The sequence below is a fragment of the Cheilinus undulatus genome, linkage group 16 (assembly GCF_018320785.1).
Source record: "Cheilinus undulatus linkage group 16, ASM1832078v1, whole genome shotgun sequence".
NCBI classification, from domain to species: domain Eukaryota; kingdom Metazoa; phylum Chordata; class Actinopteri; order Labriformes; family Labridae; genus Cheilinus; species Cheilinus undulatus.
Window position 1 is genome coordinate 20584158 of NC_054880.1, and position 18649 is coordinate 20602806.

The 18649-nt window shown below is 38.8% G+C and overlaps 1 protein-coding gene across 1 annotated transcript in view; it reads right to left on the reverse strand.

Moving 5' to 3' along the window:
* The window catches only part of necab1 (N-terminal EF-hand calcium binding protein 1), a 52181-nt gene extending 33865 nt beyond the window's left edge, over nt 1-18316 (reverse strand). The window contains exons 1-5 of the mRNA XM_041808012.1: nt 18178-18316; nt 13793-13817; nt 9739-9847; nt 2904-2929; nt 2543-2640 (exon numbers count right to left, since the gene is read on the reverse strand). Coding sequence (XP_041663946.1) covers nt 2543-2640; nt 2904-2929; nt 9739-9847; nt 13793-13817; nt 18178-18267 — 348 coding nt within the window. The 5' untranslated portion in view covers nt 18268-18316. The remainder of the gene's footprint in view (nt 1-2542; nt 2641-2903; nt 2930-9738; nt 9848-13792; nt 13818-18177) is intronic.
* Nucleotides 18317-18649: the final 333 nt, after the last annotated feature.

Here is an 18649-nt window from a genome sequence, read left to right on the forward strand (position 1 = left end):
GTGTCAGCTGTCAGAGACAAACTACAGGATGTCCTCAGAGAAACATGAACAAACATCTCACTCACAGTGACTGAAGTGGATGTTTTACTGCCACAAACAGAGCCGAAGACCAGAGAGCAGCACATCAGGTATTCATGTGACATCACACTGGATCAAAACACAGTAAACACTGATCCGTAAAATATCTGATGGGAATAGAAAAGCAACATGGAGGGAAGACGAACAGTGTTATCGAAGTCACCCAGACAGATTCACTTCCTACCTTCAGGTCCTGAGTCAAGAGAGTCTGACTAGACTGGGAGGTGGAAGGGAGAGGATATTTTGATGTAGCAGTCACATACAAAAATACCCCCAGATCAGGGGACAGGTATGAATGTTGGAAGCAATGACAAATCTTGGCAGTTTGATTGTCTCACCAGCATTTATGTCTTTTGGCACAACAATGCCGGCACTCTTGTCTCTGGTTCTCTAGAGTCTGAGTGTACCTGGATCCCAGAGCAGTGTGACTTACACTAAATATGTTGGAAATTAGGTTGCTGTAAACGTGTGAAAGAATTTCTCTCTCTAGTACCTTCATTTTGAAGGGTACAGAGAAAACACAAACGATAGTGCTTACTAGCCAATCAGAAGCAAAGGTTCACTCAAGGCCCACCCACCAGTGATTAATGAGCGGTTTATTAGTTTCCCTGTTTAAAACAGAACACCAAACAGAGGACTGAAATCTCTTTTCTGGTTTTCCCTCCAAAATTCATAAAACAAGAACGACAACAACAACAACGGATGTTTTTCTTGAAAAAAGAAAAAAAAAGAAACTTGGCTTGATATAAGATTATGACATATTAACACAAACACAAAAAAGAAACTTGTTACGGATTGATAAGAAGGAAAAACTGTGGCTTCAGTGGCTTAACCAAATTTGTACTAAAAGGAGCAATGAAACATGCAATTAATGCAATAATAAAAAATGTATGTACTCATTGTGGACCTTAATCACATCATGGTTAATACATTAAAGCCGACAGCCCTACTTTCTAGGGTTAATTTCATTGAAGAACTTTCAGGCGGTAGGTCCCAGAATTATCTACTTTATTTAGACATAATCTGATCATCATAACTTCAAAATCAAAACTTTCCTACCTCTTATTTTTCATAAATACCAAAAAAAACAAGACAAGTGCTGGCCTATGCACTGAAAAATAATCTCGGAAACCAAGATCCAAACCAGACCTGAACCAAAATGTTTGTTCACCAATGCGCCCCTACCTCATCTACTTATTATCATTTATTCGGCATGTTAGCCACAAACCCGTTTGCTACAGATTCAACATGACTCCCAACATGTTTGGTTCTGAAGGTTAATCAATATGAATGATCCATGGCTCTGTTATGTTAATGTAGCATATCTGAGGACGCCTGCTGGGCAGCGGAGGAGCATGCTGGGAAAGGTTTACATGGTGAAACCACACAGAGTAAAATCAAATACCTCATTAATATTATTATGTGCGCTGCATGAGATGACAGCAGGATGTTGAATATCTGCGATGTGTGTTAGTAGAATGTAACTGATTAAGAAAATAATGTCTGAGCCCTGAGGAACAAAATATCACTGATGTTTTTAAGCCTCCAAATAAATCAAAACATGTCAGAACCACTTTGTATTTTCAATTATGAATGTCCATATTGCATTTGTAGAACTTTATCAGAAGGTTATTAATCTGTCATTTTCTTTATTAAGAAACCACAAGACACACAGCTCACACTGGAGCTCCCTGATGATGCTCACATTAAGATGTTATTGTATGCAAACTTATGCACCTTGACTTAATCATTACCCTTTAGTTGTTATCATTGCTTAATAATAGCTATTGCAATTATAAAGGTTTTCAATATAATCATCACCATAGCTACTATAAGCAGTAAATGCAGGATTAGCTAAGTAATTAAATCATTACCTCAGCCCTCCCTTTTCCTTTTTGTCTCATCATCCATCCGTGCAGCTGAGGAGAACAACTCACAACTTATACATATGCATAAACTCACCAACACATCCAGTAACCCTGGTCATTCAAATCTTGTTTTTACTGGCCTGTAGTCACTGTTCTTGTCTTCTCTGAGATTTTCTGCCACTTGGTTGTCTATTGTCTTGTAATACAAAACAAATGTCTGCAATGCGCTAATGACAACAACTAGCAGCCGAAGGAAAACAGGACTTTCCACCATACAAATTTGTCAAGGAGAACACAGTCATAAATATGAAGACAAAGATGTTTTTAGATGTCACAGTTATTTTCCCTAATCACTCAGCCCTAGATGTGATCAATGTTAAGTGCAGGGGTTTCCATGTTACAGAGGTGAGTTTGGGTGGTTGAACTCACAACCTTTGGCAAACTCCATAAAAAGACAAGGCCCACTGCTATCATAAAAATTGAAGAAAAAATAAGTCTAAGTAATTTCCCAATGTCTTTCACTCCTATTCTGATAGAGATTAAAAAAATCATTATTGTAAGAAAAATGAATGAGAGTATCATCACTGTTATCTTACCTTCTTTGTTTTGTCCATGGCCTTCAGTATGGACATGTTGAGGTCTTCTAAGGCACCAAGAACGTTTTCATATTCACCAAGGTGCTGTGAGAAATACTCTTCACAGCAGCAAGAAAAGAGGAAAAAAACACTGAGTTAAATCACTCGGACAGAGCTGTAGGTGTGGTGTTGTGACAGCATTGGTGTGACACCTCAGTCAAACAGCCTTTAGGGGTTTGATCACAGACTAGGCTACCTCCTCTAACACGGTTCTTTACTTTAGCTGGAAAAACGTCAGTTGGTGATTTAGGTTTACCTGGTAAGAGACACAAAGCTGTTTCTGATTATGAATGCTTTTATTGTTTATAAAGGATTTACTCACCACAGAGTTCATCCGTGTCCACGTTGCTGAAAAACAAAACAAACAAGAGGGAAATTTAAACTAAAGGTTAATGGTTAACTTCCTTTTTCTTTCATAATTACTTCACTAATTTTAACCAAGTTAGGGTCACAAAATATAAGCCTTTTAATTTTTCTAAGTTTGAACAATTTCATTAAGACCATTTTGATACAGGAAAGGTTGAAAGCTCTATGCTCAACTAGATCATAATTAATGGACATCAGTAATTTTTCCAAGAAGAGGGTTGTAATTACCAGTAATACGCTGGCATTTTACCAAATAATAACTTGGTATTTTAAGCAAGTGTTTACCTTATAATAATATTTAAATTACCAAGAAATTCCTTTTTATAATGTGGCAATTCTCTGGTAATTAGGTGGTATTTTACCCTAATCCTCTGACCCTAATCCTAACCCTAAACCTAGCCCTAAGCCTCTTAATATTGGGGCAGTTCTCTGGTAATTAGGAAGTATTTTACCCTAATCCTTGTAAAATTCTGTCATTACCCTGTTAATTAGGTGATATTTTACTTGAACCCTCACCCTATCTCTCTAACTCTAACCCTCTAACTCTAACTCTCATAATAGTTTCGCATTTCTCTGGTATTTTACCAAATATTTCAAAGCAATAAGGTGATCATTTCTATAGAATTTGCTTGATAATTTCCAGGTTGTTTCTTTATTAGTGTTTACTAAATTAAAGTGCGTCATTCCTGGATAATTTTAAGGGTTAGGGGGTTAGGGTTCAGGTTACGGGCTCAGGGTCAGGGTTCAGGTAAAAAACACCTTTTTACCAGAGAATGGCTACAATAAAACAAGGAATTACTTGTCTTCAGCAACTAAATAACTTCCCCACGAATAAATTTAGAATAAAAGCTTTGTGTGCCAGAGTCTGAAAAAAAAAATCAAAAAACAGGAAAGCAGTCAGGCTTTTACCCAGAAAAGCACATCAGACATTTACACTTTTGCCAGGGATGGGGTGAATTTGATTTCAGCACATGGTTGTTGTCAAGTCTCTACACTTCATGGAGTACAAACGCTTGTTCACTGGCCTCAGAGTGAACTTCAGTCTCATTCTCACACATGATGTGTAAATTAAGCCGTTGAATTCATTCACCAAAATCATGAGTGTATTCAATGAATACGTTTATTTAAATTATTCAGCTACAGCACTGCAGATTAATGCTGTGTGGTTAGGAAAGGAAGGTGCACTCTTTTTTTAACACAGGACAAAACAAGCATGTGGCACAGTCACAGTTTAATCTTAATTTTCTTATTTTCATGAAAGTGGGAAGCTAAAATCCTAATGTACTTAAGTAATCACCCACTGCTATTAATAAATATTTTTTGGGTTCAAATGTTCCCTTTAAAGGGCTGCACAGCAGCGCAGGGGTTAGTGCTATTGCCTCACAGCTAGAAAGTCCCTGGTTCGCTTCCCGGTCAGGGCCTTTCTGGGCGGAGTTTGCGTGTTCTCCCCGTGCACGCGTGGGTTCTCTCCGAGTACTCCGGCTTCCTCCCACCACCAAAAACATGTTCATTAGGTTGATTGGTGACCCTAAAATTGGCCGTAGGTATGAGTGTTAGTGTGCCTGGTTGTCTGTCTCTGTACGGCAGCCCCGCGATTGACTGGCAACCAGTCCAGGGTGTACCCCGCCTCTCGCCCAATGACAGCTGGGATAGGCTCCAGCCCCCCCGCGACCCTGAACGGGATAAGCGGTATAGAAAATGGATGGATGGATGTTCCCTTTAAAAGTGGCGTTAGTTTCTTCTTTCTTTCCTGGCATCCTGGCTGATTTGCTTTAAGATTAAACAGTCTATGTGTTACTGAAGCAACAATTTTCTTTGTGTTTGGGTTAAAATCAACTATGTTTTTGCTAACCTCCATGGGCCCTCATGTAGCTGGGTCCCAGATAGTTTCCACCTTTCTCACCCCTTATGGGCAGCCTTTGAGGACTCTTGTGATAATTGTCTAAATGCTGTGTTTGTGCAGAGTCACAGAAAATAATAACAGGAGAAAAACGAAGGTGATGAAGTGTCATAAGTGTCTCAAAGTGGTACATTAGACATTGTACAGCTAGCTTCAGAGACAAACAGTGGCATATTTGAAAGGAAGTCTGGGATAAACACTGGTTTAAACTCTCTTCCACACAAGCTGTCTTGTTTTTCACAAGGGTAAAAGTGCTGAAGCAATCAATCGGCCCAAACAGGAGAAAACACTTAGAGCCACAGAGGAGAGACAAGGTAAAACAGAGGTTAGACGCTAACAGACAAACAGGGGAACGCACTAAAAAGCTTTGACTTGTGCTGCTTTACTCTTGCTGGCTTTGACATTTTAAGTGGAGCGCAACTGATACTGGATCTCTGAGACTAAAAGCCAATTTGATTGAACACAGGTAAAGTTAACTCAGTGCTGATAAGGGAGCAAGTGTAACACAGCGTTTCTATTCCTGAGGTAAAGGTTATCGAGTTTGCAAGCTCATCTTTGTTTAATCAATGCTTTAAAGAAAAGTCAAAGAGAAAAGGAGCTTGACAGGCTATGCACTTAAAAACAGACTCAAACTGAGTGCAGATCTTTAAGGCTTTTAAATTTCAGTCCAGCAATGGCAGAGAGCACCAGGTTGATAAGTGTGATTCATCTCTCTTAGATAAGAGCGTCATCACAACACCAAACATGACTGTGCCATCCATTTTAGGCTGATACACCTAAAGTTTTTTCCTAAGCAGGGGTGACAGGGGTTAAATACAGTGCTGGCATCTAAAACATCAACAAGGCACGCTCATACCTATGGTTAATGTAGAATCTCCAAATAACCTGATAAGCATGTTTTTAGTCTGTGGGAGGAAGCCAGAGTACCAGGAGACCGTGGCTCAAGATGTAGAGTCATTCATCTCACAATTAGAAGGTTGTGTGTTTATTCCCCAGCAGTCAGTCTCATGCCGATGTGTCCTTAGGAAAGACACTTTTCACGATTGCCTGCACTGCGGCATCAGTGGCGTGTAATTGTGCATGGATTCATTTGAATGGGATTACTAATAATGACGACTAATTCTCCAGAGCAACCTCTGCCATCAGTGTTTGAATGGGTAGGTGTGACCTACGGTGTACAAGTGCTTTGAGTTGTCAGACGACTAAAAAATCACGATTGAATTCAAGTCCAGTTACCGTTTAGCCTGAGGCAACGCCATTCAATGAGAGAATATCATAAAAGACAGCCAAATTGACCAACTACAGTGCCTCTCTCTACTCTTCAGCAGATTTATGTATTTTTTTTGTTTTGTTTTCTTGATTAAATTTAAAAGAAAAATTGAAGTCGCTTTGCAAATTAAGACCTACATGTGATGTTATATTGGAGGAGCAGAAAACAAATGCTTTTGAGAGACATTTTAACCCCAGGAATTGCAATTTAAACCAGCACTGGACCCCCTGGTAAGCAATTTAAAAACCATGAGGCTGTCAATATGATTCATTCTGCTGCTGCTGTCACTGTTTTTAAATGGAAAATGCAGCAGAATGCAAGTAAATCTGCTGCTCAATATATAAATTCACTAATTTATTGATCATTTTGCTCTATAATTCTGCATCGTGGCTTTTTTTCAAATAAATCTGAACATTTTTTGAGAAGAGACCACTGTGCTGATCAATAGTGTTATACTATATGAGCAGTAGTCCTGATTTGTGGTGGCATATTTCAAATGATCCTGGCCATGTTGTGTCTTTCTTTCTCCTGGCTGTGTTCGATGCTGTGATGTGTCTTGCATGACATGTTGTTGGTCTTGTGTGGTAGGGAGGAGGGGGTAGCCGTCAGCTGTTTACACCCTGGTCTGTTTTTAGTATATTCAGATGAAGTGTAAACGCTCTATTTATGAAAATTCATTTTCATTTGACTTGTACATGAGCTTTAGCTTTGTAGCATTGTATTTTTCATTTCAAAGCTATAACTACTTTTTCAGTTCCACAGGGGAGCATAGTACAATGGACTGTCTTTTAAGGGGTGGGTAGCACACAGAGGGGCCTATGTGTAAGAGTCTTATGGTTTCATTTATACTGGATTATTAGCTGCACTTTAATATTAGAATAGCATATATAGGAGTAGGTATCTCACTTGTGTGGTGCCTATTTGTTGAATGTTTACCTGTGTACACCAAAGTCTGCTGATACATGAATGGTAAACAACAGAGGTGAAAAAAGTGACTATTGTACTCGAGTAAAGTACACTTACTTTGGTCAAAAGTACTTCAGTGGAGGCAAAATCAATTGTCTATAAATCTACCAAAGTTAAAGGAAAAGTACTTAATTTAAAGTTTACTTTAAGTACTGATTAGCTACTGAAGAGTTGTACAGTGAAATAAACATTTTTTTACTGGCAAGAACAACAATTGAATAGAACTCCAACCAGGTTGTTCGGGTAAAGTCACAGCTCTATAATACAGTTAAATACAAAGTAAAATTGATAGAGTTAATCAAACTAATAGAGTTAATTCAAAAACATTAAACGTGTCTATATAGGTACACAATACATGTAGTTAAACTACACTTTTGTGTTTAATATTTTACGATATGACAGAGCTTGAAAAAAAGTGTCAAGGCGAGTCTCCTCTGGCAAGAACAAAGTAGAGAGTCAACGTCATAGCAAGGCAATGTATGATGATGAAGAAAATGCACGTCTAGTCCTTTCGAGCACTGAAAGTCATGGGCAGGAACTCCAACTCAGTTGATAACTTTACTCATGGTGCAAATGTGTCTTGTATCAAAAACACCAACAATCCACCAGAAACATGGATTTGTTTCACACATCCATCTGGAAAACCTCTCATACAAGGCGTTTGAGAAAGAGGAGAGGCTTTGAAAAAATCCACTGAAGGTGATTGGGTGAACTGTATGTCACATTGGGCCAATCAGAGCAACAAAACATGTGACATAGCCGCTATCGAGGAGTAACTCCAGAAAAGAACTGCATAACACGAACCATGTAGACGAACTGTAGACATGTCAGTACACAACTTATGTCGTTTTTGAAAAGAAAACTCACTGCTGTTCTTTGTTCTTCTTTTAACAAAGAAATGTCATCAAGTTCTGATAAAACCCGTGCTTTAGCAGCATCCACGCTAAGCTCTTCCGCCATAATTCCACCGGCCTCTTGTTGCTGCTTGCATACGTCACGACTCCACCACGCCCGAAAATACTGCCCCTCATCACTGCTTGGTCTTGTCACTTTCTAACCGGGCCCACACAGTTCAGACGGGAGTTTTGCAAGATGGATTTGCCAGTGAGAAACACGGAAACGGGCGTATCCATCTGCTTTGTAAGGTTACTGATTATAGTAATTTGAGTAAATGTGATTAGTTTCTTTCCACCCCTAGTCAACACATGTCTACCACAAATGTTCTACATATGTAAACTAGAAAATGCTTAAAATCATTCAGCCTCTTGCACTGGTTCTTTATTTCTATGTAAAATCTGTAGATACAGATTAAACTGATTCTAACAACAGATCGTTCTTATTGATGTCCTGATTGACAGGACGACCAAACCGGTGCAAGATCAGCTGATAAGACACGTCACAACAACACCACGTGACTCTTCGGAGGAAGACTGCTAGAACTTAGCTGTCAAAACATGTCAAGATAACACAAAAACTACACTCATCTGTCAATAAGAAAACAGAAAAAAATATGATTTTGTGAAGATGATATAAACTTATTTGGATTCAACAGCTGTAAGAGGAACAGCAAATGTCAGAGTAGCAGCTGTGTTTAAGTTTCAAATTCACTTCACTTGAATCTGGAAACCCCAGTAGAATAGAGGGTTTGATAGGACATTGCATCAAATGATAATAAATGATTGTGAATATTTGGACCTCCTCTCAGGAGAATAAACTGAGAGAGGACATGGAAAACACTAGATATTTTAGCCTCTGTAGTATGTAAAATGTGATTGATTCTTTAACTCCTAAACCGCAAATACAGTACTGGGATGTGGGAAGAACTGTGACCTTTTATCTTGCTGCCAGTCTTGCTCATTGATGCAGTTTTGACATTATTTTGAACTATGTCGGGCAGAAATTTCCTTAATGTGCTTTTGTTAGTTTGAAATCAGCTTTTTTTACAGATACAAATCTTCTCATCCTGTCTTTTATCTGCAGGTATTCGACATAAGAAAGAGAGACAGGCTGACAGGTGAACAAAGGGACGTGCTTGACAGGAGTCTCTTGTGTCCTGCTGAGAAAGAACACACAGGCTCGCTGCCTCGAGCTCTTCTCCTCACATCTTGTCATCACTCCAGCAACACTAAGCTTATGCATGAATAAAAAAATCCCTACGAGCAAGTGGCCCAGTTCCTTTGAATTATTTTAGATTTTTCACATTATATATTGTTTATTTGACAAAAAAACAACAAGGAATAATATGGCATATACTCTACTAAAAATGTATGTGCTCAGCTTGGTTTGAAGATCTTTTTTTCCCCCAGAGCAACCAGCATAGAACTTTTCATATTATTCCCCCAAGAAGGACATACTGTCTGACAGCTTACCCTTTCATTAAGGCCACACACATCTGTGTTTCTTTAAAATTTTGGCATTGTTTCAAAAGGGGTGATGTCAATTTTGAATATTAACTAAAGAATACTCATCAGTTCAACTTGCTGTTATTTCTTCTTTAACTACAGTCACTTTTACAACAAGTGGCATGCTGCACTGGATAACTGTTAACTTGTGAAGAATTTTAGATGAAGATGGAGTAAAAGTATTTAAGTTTGCATCAGCTCTTTTCCACATGGAATAAAAGATAAGAAAGCATGAAGAAACTCAGGGACTCACTCTGTGTTATGGGTGTCAATTGTGTGGAAGAGCTCCTTCAGTTCGTCAGCGGTCAAGACTCCATCAGAGAAGTAGGCTTTGAATTCATCAAAGGAAAGTTTCCCATCATCTGGGGAGAGAGCAGAAAAATAGAACTTGTCAACACACAGTAAAAATATCCATTGAGGTCAGGTGGATACTTAATGGTCAAATCAGTTATGGGTTTTGTACTGACAATCATGATTCACCTCTTCAAGTTGGTAAATCTGGAATTATGGATTAATTAAGAAAGAACTAAATCTCTTACTAAACAACACTGCTAAAGAATTTCATTTCAGAAAACCACCTCCTGAGTCTCTGACTTGTCCTTAACCAAGGCAGTCTGGCTGCAGACCACAGCTCTCAAATGTCCTTGACCACCGCAGAGACACACCGTCTCTGTCAGAACAGAAATACAAGCTAAAATTTTCCAAATAAAATTGGATTAAAACTTTTGGCTTTTGGTTAGACTACCAAAAGTTCAAAGTTAAAATCCAGATCTGCAAAACCTGATTACAATCATTAAATAAAGTTGTTTAAATCTAAATCAGTGGTTCTCAACTGATGGGTCGGGACCCAGAAGTGGGTCACAAGGCTGTTGTCAATGGATTGCAAAGAGGTGCCTGGAAAAAACTTGTACATGATGTACAAAAGGCCCATATATAAGTACATTTAAATATAGTCTGTTTTCTATGCTAAAGAGTACATTTAAGTAGTTTTCTAGACATCTACGCCTGTTAAGATATTTAGAAAACCTCAAAGTCTGTCGAAAACAACCAAAATTTACACCTTATAATGGAAAACAGAATCAAATACAATGTATAAATGTATGTCAGTTCAGGGTTTCTAATGACACACTTGTAATATCTCTTTGTTCTGTCACATTTAGCTTTAAATACAGTAAAAACCACAATATTCTTTGTCAAATATATTTAAATACATTTTGAAAATGTTCAGAAATTTGGGTCATGATTGTTTATTCAGGAGAATAAAAGTGTCTGCCAAAAGCTACAGCTAACATACCTTCATTGGCTTTAGATAAAGCTCACGAAGCTACAGCGAGCAACCATTTGTGTAACTACTTCTAAAACAGGTCTATACATTATTATTATCTATACATTATCTAGATTAGACCTCGAACCTTTTTATTTGTTTTATTTATTAAATGTTGCTATGACTTTGTCGGCATCTCACAGTAGTGGTCTGCGAGAGGGGGCATCTGAGATCTATAGTCTGCATGCAGACCCCTCTCTCCTCAATTGCTGCATCTTATTGTACTGAAGGAGTGTAAGGCAAAAAGACCACGACCATTAAAGAAAAAGATTACATTCTCTTTAAAACACAAGAAAAGTTCACAAAATACCCAGAGTAAACATTCTTCCTTGGTTTTTATTAAACACCATATCATTATTCTTCCATTAGATTAATCTGATGGTAACCCCAGACAATGACTGTTTTTATGATTTCAAGCTTTTAAATTCTAAATAAAACAAAAATATCAAACCAAGTGAAATATTCATGAGGTGAATATAAACAGAAAAACAAAATGAGCAGCCATAAAACTGAATACCCTACAGGCAAACCGAGATAACCAACCAAAAACAGCACATTTTTTACACTGCTGTGACTTCAGCACTCTCTGGCTGCTTATGGGGGGATGAGGTGGCTGAAATTTAAATGTTCAGTGCTGACCTGCTGCTCTCGAGGTGATGCTCACTGTGACTGTCATGTCACTATGGATGCTGTGGGCAAGAGCCCCTTTTGGGGGATGCAAAGCCGGAAAAACACATGCACATAAATCTAGCACACAGTGAGTCACTGTTGAAGAGCTGGGTAAGAGATAACTAGCTGAGGAAACAGCAAAAACGGACATGGAGGGTGAATTTTAATGAGCTGCTTGACAAGTCTTTGGGATGGCTATTTAACATGAGGAAGGGATGTCATGCTATGTCCGTAATGAATGTGGTAAACTAGTTGTAGGTGCATGATGTGCCTTCAAACGGTGTTCTGTTTCATGCATTTAAAAGAAGACACCATATGGTATTGTTGACATGATAAGTCATATTGTTCTGAAAGATTCAACTTCATAAGTTCCATTAGGATATCAGTAACCTAATTTAACATGTCCTTTTAACAAAGGGTATACTTTTGTCCCAAGACTGGCAGATTCTACCTCAGGATCACCTACAGACCTCACTATTGTGACTTTACAGAGGATGGTGGAAGTACTGATGTTGAAATTAGCCTACAATGCATTTTAGTTGACAATTAAGGAAATTGGAGAAAGTAAACAAAATATGATTAGCCCACCTGACACAAACATCAGTGACTCTGTCCAATGAGTCACTCCAGAAGGACAACCATCACTGCAGCCCTCCAACAATCTGGGCTTTTGGCAGAAACATGTGAAAGCGCATTTGGAGCTAGCAAAACAGCAGACTGTGTGAAACAAGATTATCTGGTCTGATGAAACAAACAATGAACTGTTATGTTGAACTGTCTAAATGTTACCACCTGCCAAAAACCAGTCCAACACTGTAGCATGGTAGTGGCAGCATCATGCAGTGGGGAAGTTTTTCAGCAGCAGGGGCTGGGAGACTAGTCAGGGTTGAAGGAAAAATGAATGGAGCAAAGTACAGCGATGGCAAGACGGAAGCTCCTCCTCAGTGCAAAACACATGAAAGCCAAGCAGGCTTTCACGCTGCCGTAAAGCCCTCATCAGTGGAGGGACGCAGTGATGTTTGTCCTTCTGATACTTTGTTCAGATCTCCACACAGGATCTCTAGAGCTCAGTCAGAGTGACCTAGTTCTTGATCACCTCCCTCACTAAAGCCATTTTCTCAAGATTGCTCAGATGACCAGCTCTCAGAAGAGTCCTGAAGTTTTTTTTCTAACCTTCCCTAGATTTGTGGCTTGCAACAATCCTGTCTCTGAGCTCTGCAGGCAGTTTCTTTGACCTCATGACTTGGTTTTTGCTCTGATAGGCATTGTTATCTGTGAGGCCTTCTATAGTGAGGTGTGTGCTTTTTTCAAATTCTGTCCAATCAGTTTAATTTACCACAGGTTGACTCCAATCAAGGTGTAGAAACATCTCAGCAAAGATCAAGAGAAACTGGAGGAGCCTGAGATAAAGTGTCGTTGCAAAGAGTCTTCATGCTTATGTCAAAGTGGTATTTCAATTTTTCTTTTCAATCAATTACAAAAAAAAATTCTCACATTCTGTTTTCACTTTGTCATTATGGTGTACTGGTTGTAGATTAATGAGAATAAAAATGACTTTCTTTTTTTCGACTGTAGCATCAGGCTGCAACAAATGGGAAAAAAGTGAAGGGGGTCTGAGTGCTCTGTATATTATTAAAAACATGCTGTCTTCTTTGCATTGATGCACCATTTATTTTCAGACACATCTTCTACGGGTCAATTTGCAAGTGAGGGGAATCTGTCTTTAATACAGAAACCTAAAAGGAATAAGTTAGATATAATATATTCAGATGCTGTACAACTGTAAGGCAGTGTTATTTAGTAAGTGCAGAGAATGCAGGAGAACAGTCCGTTTTGACTAAATTATTTAGTCTTGGTAAATTAGATTGCAAGGCCTCCGCTCCATAAAATCAAGAGTTCTGCATATTTATTTTCTGCTTCCTATTTTTTCACTTTGAGAGTGTCTTTAGAATAATAAGAGCAGGATTATTGGAGAGAGAACCTGGATTTAGATTCAAACATCACACTGCATCAGGATTTTGTGCAAAGAAAATAATAATATGATACCACTGCATGAGGAAGTAAAGGTATCACGATCTGCCCTCAGCCTGCAGCTTCGCCCATGTTCTTCCCTGAGAGTGATAAGGTCGATAAAACCTCTAACTGGTGCAGGTCTTTTGAAGCGTTTCTCTTCATTAATGTTTTGAAATTGAACCTCAGTGGGCATGGTCAGTTTCCTGTTTCCATGGAAACTGACAGAAGTATCAGCAGACAGTCATGATCAGAATTTCATTGAGAAAGTAAATGTGTTTTCACACAGAGAGTTGATATTTACCGTTTTTATCAGCTCGCCGTAAAATCTGTAATGAGAAAGGAAAATAGAGGAATGTCAGGAAGGTTTCACATCATCAAAGTCATCAAAGTATGTGTGTGATCGATCAAACTCTAAAAAAGCAGCGTGTCATTTAATTATTGATAGGCCTGTCCCAGAGTCCAGAGGAGATGAAAGGCTCAGTGGCGATGACCACATCAGCTTTAAAAGGGTCCAAGCACCTCAAAATAGCATCGCCTACTTTCTCATCCTGTCGGGTTCATATGCATGAAGGAGATTTCAACAGGCTTTGAGTCTGTTTGCACATCCCATGACATGCACTAAATCAACATGATACTTCCTGTTCATGATCTTTATTCTAATATGCAGACAAAGGGAACCCCCATGAATCTTCAGTTCTGTAGTGTTTAAGAAAACCTCAGCCCTGCTCAAAAAAGGGCCACATTGCAATCAAAAATCAACATAAATTTATTTTCTAACTGATAAAACCATATGAAAATATGTCTTCACATTTTTCTTAAAGGATCTGTATAAGTTGTTTTATAAGTGTTTTATCAGGATTTGAATCCATTCACAAAGAACTAGTTCAACTACCTCAGAGCAGACAAACCCATACACTCCTCCTGAGATCTTTGATGCCAGGACGGCAGGTTGGGAATCAATGCTCTGGCTTATGCAGATATCCTCAGATGGATAACAACGTGACTTATGCTAGGATTTATGCTTGGGAACCTCTAGGTCAAAACCCAGCATGGAGACTGTGGAGCAAGTGCCAAGTCCAGTTTTGGTCTGATGGCGGTGCATACATGCAACACTAAATCCAACCCCAACCTTGGTGTGTTAAAGCCTTTGTCCACTGAGTCTGATATTTTCTGATGTGTTTTTCAGATCCATACTCCAAAAAAAAAAGCCACACTCTAAAATCTTATACATGCATTTATTTTACTTTTGATTAGAAAATGTGCATCACCAGACATAATGATCTTCTACTGCAATGAAAAAAAAAAACAGTTCAGATGATTTTGTGGCTCTTTCACTCTTTGGAAAAAAAAGAAAACATTTTTTCTACCCACTCCTGGCTGGAGTGGGTTATTTGCCTTAACTTGTGTATCACAGGACTGCGCCAAGTTTGAGAGCACATCTTTTCAATTAAGTAACTTTTGTTACATGGCTAAGAGTACAAATTCCTCCCTTTATCTACTACGTTCCATTGTTGAAATTTACAGAATGCATGGGCTAAGCAAGGTTTTTAAAGTGAAGTTTCAGGGAGATGGATGGAGAGAGAGAAAGAGAGAGAGCTGCAGGCACTGCCCTGAAAAGTTCATCACCCATTGAAATGAACTGAGCAGATGTGAAAACACAAGATAGTGTTTCTATTTTGTGCTGCAATTTTCAGATGTGAAAACAGACCCAGAGTGCAAAGGCCTTCAGCCTGACTTTGAGAAATTTGATCAATGAAGAGAAGGCAGACTAACACGTTGACATGCAATGACCTGAGGTTTTCCATGTAAACATAGTGTAAAGCAAAAAAATATATGTTTTTAAAGTTTGCTACACAACAGAAGACTGTGTGTAACAATTTCTGCAATGCAAAAAAATGCCTGAACTGAAGTTTCAAAATGAAGAAAGAATATGCAGTAACAGCACATATCTGCCGAATGGAAAGGCACCCCCAACTACAACTCAAATTAACTGAACTGAGGCATCTTAGGAAAATGCACTTGTGGAATACAGACATTGCTAGCAAAACTGCAGATTGTAATGTGGAGACTTGAGGTAACTCACGATTAAGTGGGATTACTGAAGATGCCAAAGTTTTCAGTGCTTTTACTATGCCTGTAAAAATTATTCATCCCCTTGGATGTTTCACCCTTTTAGAGGTTTTATAAAACAATCTTGGTCAATATAATTTGCCTTTTTTGACAATGTAATGTCAATCAAACAAAAAAATGTAAGGTGAAATACGTGGTTGCATAAATATTGAACCCCTTTTAAGTGATTGACCTAATTCAACAGAAGTCCAGCCAGTTGATGCTAGTAGTCTCACACTTAGTGAAATGGGGATCACCTGAGGGAATGTGTCTCAAGTGGTTTTAGTATAAAGACACCTGTGACTGGAAGGTGTAATTGGTTAATTGTATTCATTACACCATGGAGACAAAAGAACACTCCAAGCAATTAAAAAATGCTTATAAAATGTATAAGTCCGGGGATGGATACAAAATAAATTACAAGGCACTGAACATCCCCTGGAGTTCAGATAAATCCATCATCAAGGATGGAAAGAATATGGCACATGTGAAAATCTGCCAGATCAGGTTATCATCACAAACTGAGTGACCGTACAAGAAGGAGACTAGTGAGAGCGGACACCAAGACATCTATGACTACTCTGAAGGAGGTACAAGCTTCAGCAGCTGAGATAGGAAAGAGTCTGCATACAGCAGTTATGATGATTTATGGGAGAGAAGCAAAGAGAAAGATTGTGTTGATGAAAACTCACGTTAAATCTCAACTAGAGTTCACCAAAGGCATGTGGGAGACTCCATGGTCAAGTGGAAAAAGTTCTTTGTTTTTTGTGGTCAAAAAGCACGAAAATGGGGCTTTTTGGACATCAGACAAGAGGCCGTGTTCGGCAGACACCAAACACCGCATACCACCCCCACTGTGAAACATGGTGGAGGGGAAGCATCATGCTGTGGGGATGCTTCTCGGCAGCCAGCCCTGGAAGCCTTGTTAAAGTAGAGGGATTTATTTTCCAGCAACACAATGACCCAAGCATACCACGAAAGCCGCACAGAAATGGCTTAGACAGTAAGACAAATGTTCTGGAGAGGCCGAGTCAAAGCCCAATTTGTGGGAATTTGCTGGACTTGAAACCTGACAGAGCATGAGCAGTTTTGCAAAAAAGAATGGCATAAAATTGCAGTGTCTAGATGTGCAAGCCTGACTGAGACTGATTCACACAGACTCAGTGCTGTGGTTGTAGCCAATGGTGCATCTACTAAATACTGATTTCACCCCATCTATTTCTGTTTAATTGACATTACTTTGTAGAAATCTGTTTTCACTTGGACATTGAACTGTTTTTATTTTTGTTAAAAATGCCCAGTTACATTGGTCATGATTGATTTATACAACAAATAAGAGTAAAGCATCAAGAGGTTGAATACTTTATATTGGCACTGAAGTTCTCTCTCTTTTCACACGTTTATAGTCATTCTTTTCAGCATATAGGGTATATTTAGAGACCAACTGTGAATCACTTTAATGAATTTGATCACAACACATTAAAATCCTTACTTCTTCATGTCTATATCACGATAAATTAAAAAAGTAATTGCTCCTTCCGATTTCCAAACTCTAACATAATTGCAGCTTAATTTGCACTAACAAACACAAGAACGTGACCTCCCTGCCATAAAGGAAACTGTGTGAAGCCAGCATGTGTGTTTTAAGTGATAAAAACAGACAGCTCAAGCTCTGTGAGAGGCATTAAGAAGCAAGACTCTTTGGACCACCTTGCCTCTGAAGACAGCAGGTGGTTTCATTTCATGCTGACAACAGATAAAGCACCTGTTCAGCATCAAGGAGACATCAGTTCGAGCCTAGTGGATGCAGAGCTTTCCACCTTAATAATTCCTATGGGTGCATCCAGCTCTCAGTGTGTTTCAAACACAGCAACAGAAGGCAGCCTACAGATTCATCTATGAGGGGGATTACACGGGAGTGTGAGTGACAGGAATGAAGGGAATAAGATGAGGTTATAATGAGGGAGAGAGAGTCCTCCTATATGTTCCGAAGCATATAGGAGCGAGATCATTAGATGTACTGAGACATGCGCAAGTTGTGATGTAAATATTTAATTCCTATCATATGAAGGGATCTAAAAGGGCTGGTAACCCTTTGCTTTTTAGATTTAATGTGATGTTTCAGACTCAAAAAGTAAGACGTTTTCTGAAGCTGAGCAAGAATCATAACATTTGAGTTAACTTGGCATTTGGATTTGAACACTGACATGAAAATGAATGGCCAGGCTGTGAAGTCTTACAGCATGAAAGTAAAGGGCAGCCTTGTCAAATTAATTCTGTCTGTGAAAGGAACCACCTGTACCCTTCATTCACAAGAATGATCCATGCTGATGACGGTGATTTAACATCTTTGATAGATGACTGAAATGTATACAGATTTTTTTCTTAACATATAATACAATACTCTGTCATGTTTTTATTCTTGTTTGCTGTTGTTACTTTTATGTGAAATGTAATAAAATCATAGTTAGACTTAAATTCAGTGGAAAGGGAGAAAAAATGAACCTCCGGTGTTAGCATCAATATAGGAGATGTAGATTTGGTTGAAGAACTTAAACATTAAAATGTTTTACTTACATCAATGAAGATCGACATTCCCTTTTTGAGCTCCATCTGCGCTCCAGTTTCCTCACTCACAGACTGAACCTCCTCTGTACAATCCATCATTCAACACGAAGCTTCAGCTGCAAACTGCACAGGAATGTGTCGCCTGAACCTCTTCTCTGACAAAAGCTACGATTCAAAGAGAGCCACTCTTCTACAGCCGTCAAGTCAACCGGAATCACGACAACGTACTTCCGGTTTCACATTACAACCAAACAGCACCGCTTCTTTGGGGACTACGATAAACAGGCAATTTACCTTTTCTTCTCTCCAGTGCTCCATGCATTCTTCGAAAAATATGACTTAAGTAATTTCAAGGACAACCTCTACACAAGTCAATCTACTTGATGGCAAGAGCTTTAATTTTGAAAGAATAAACCATACATTTTCCTGTGAAGTGTTGCGGTCTTTCGTTCGCCTCTGCTCTGATAGGAGTAAACCTGTA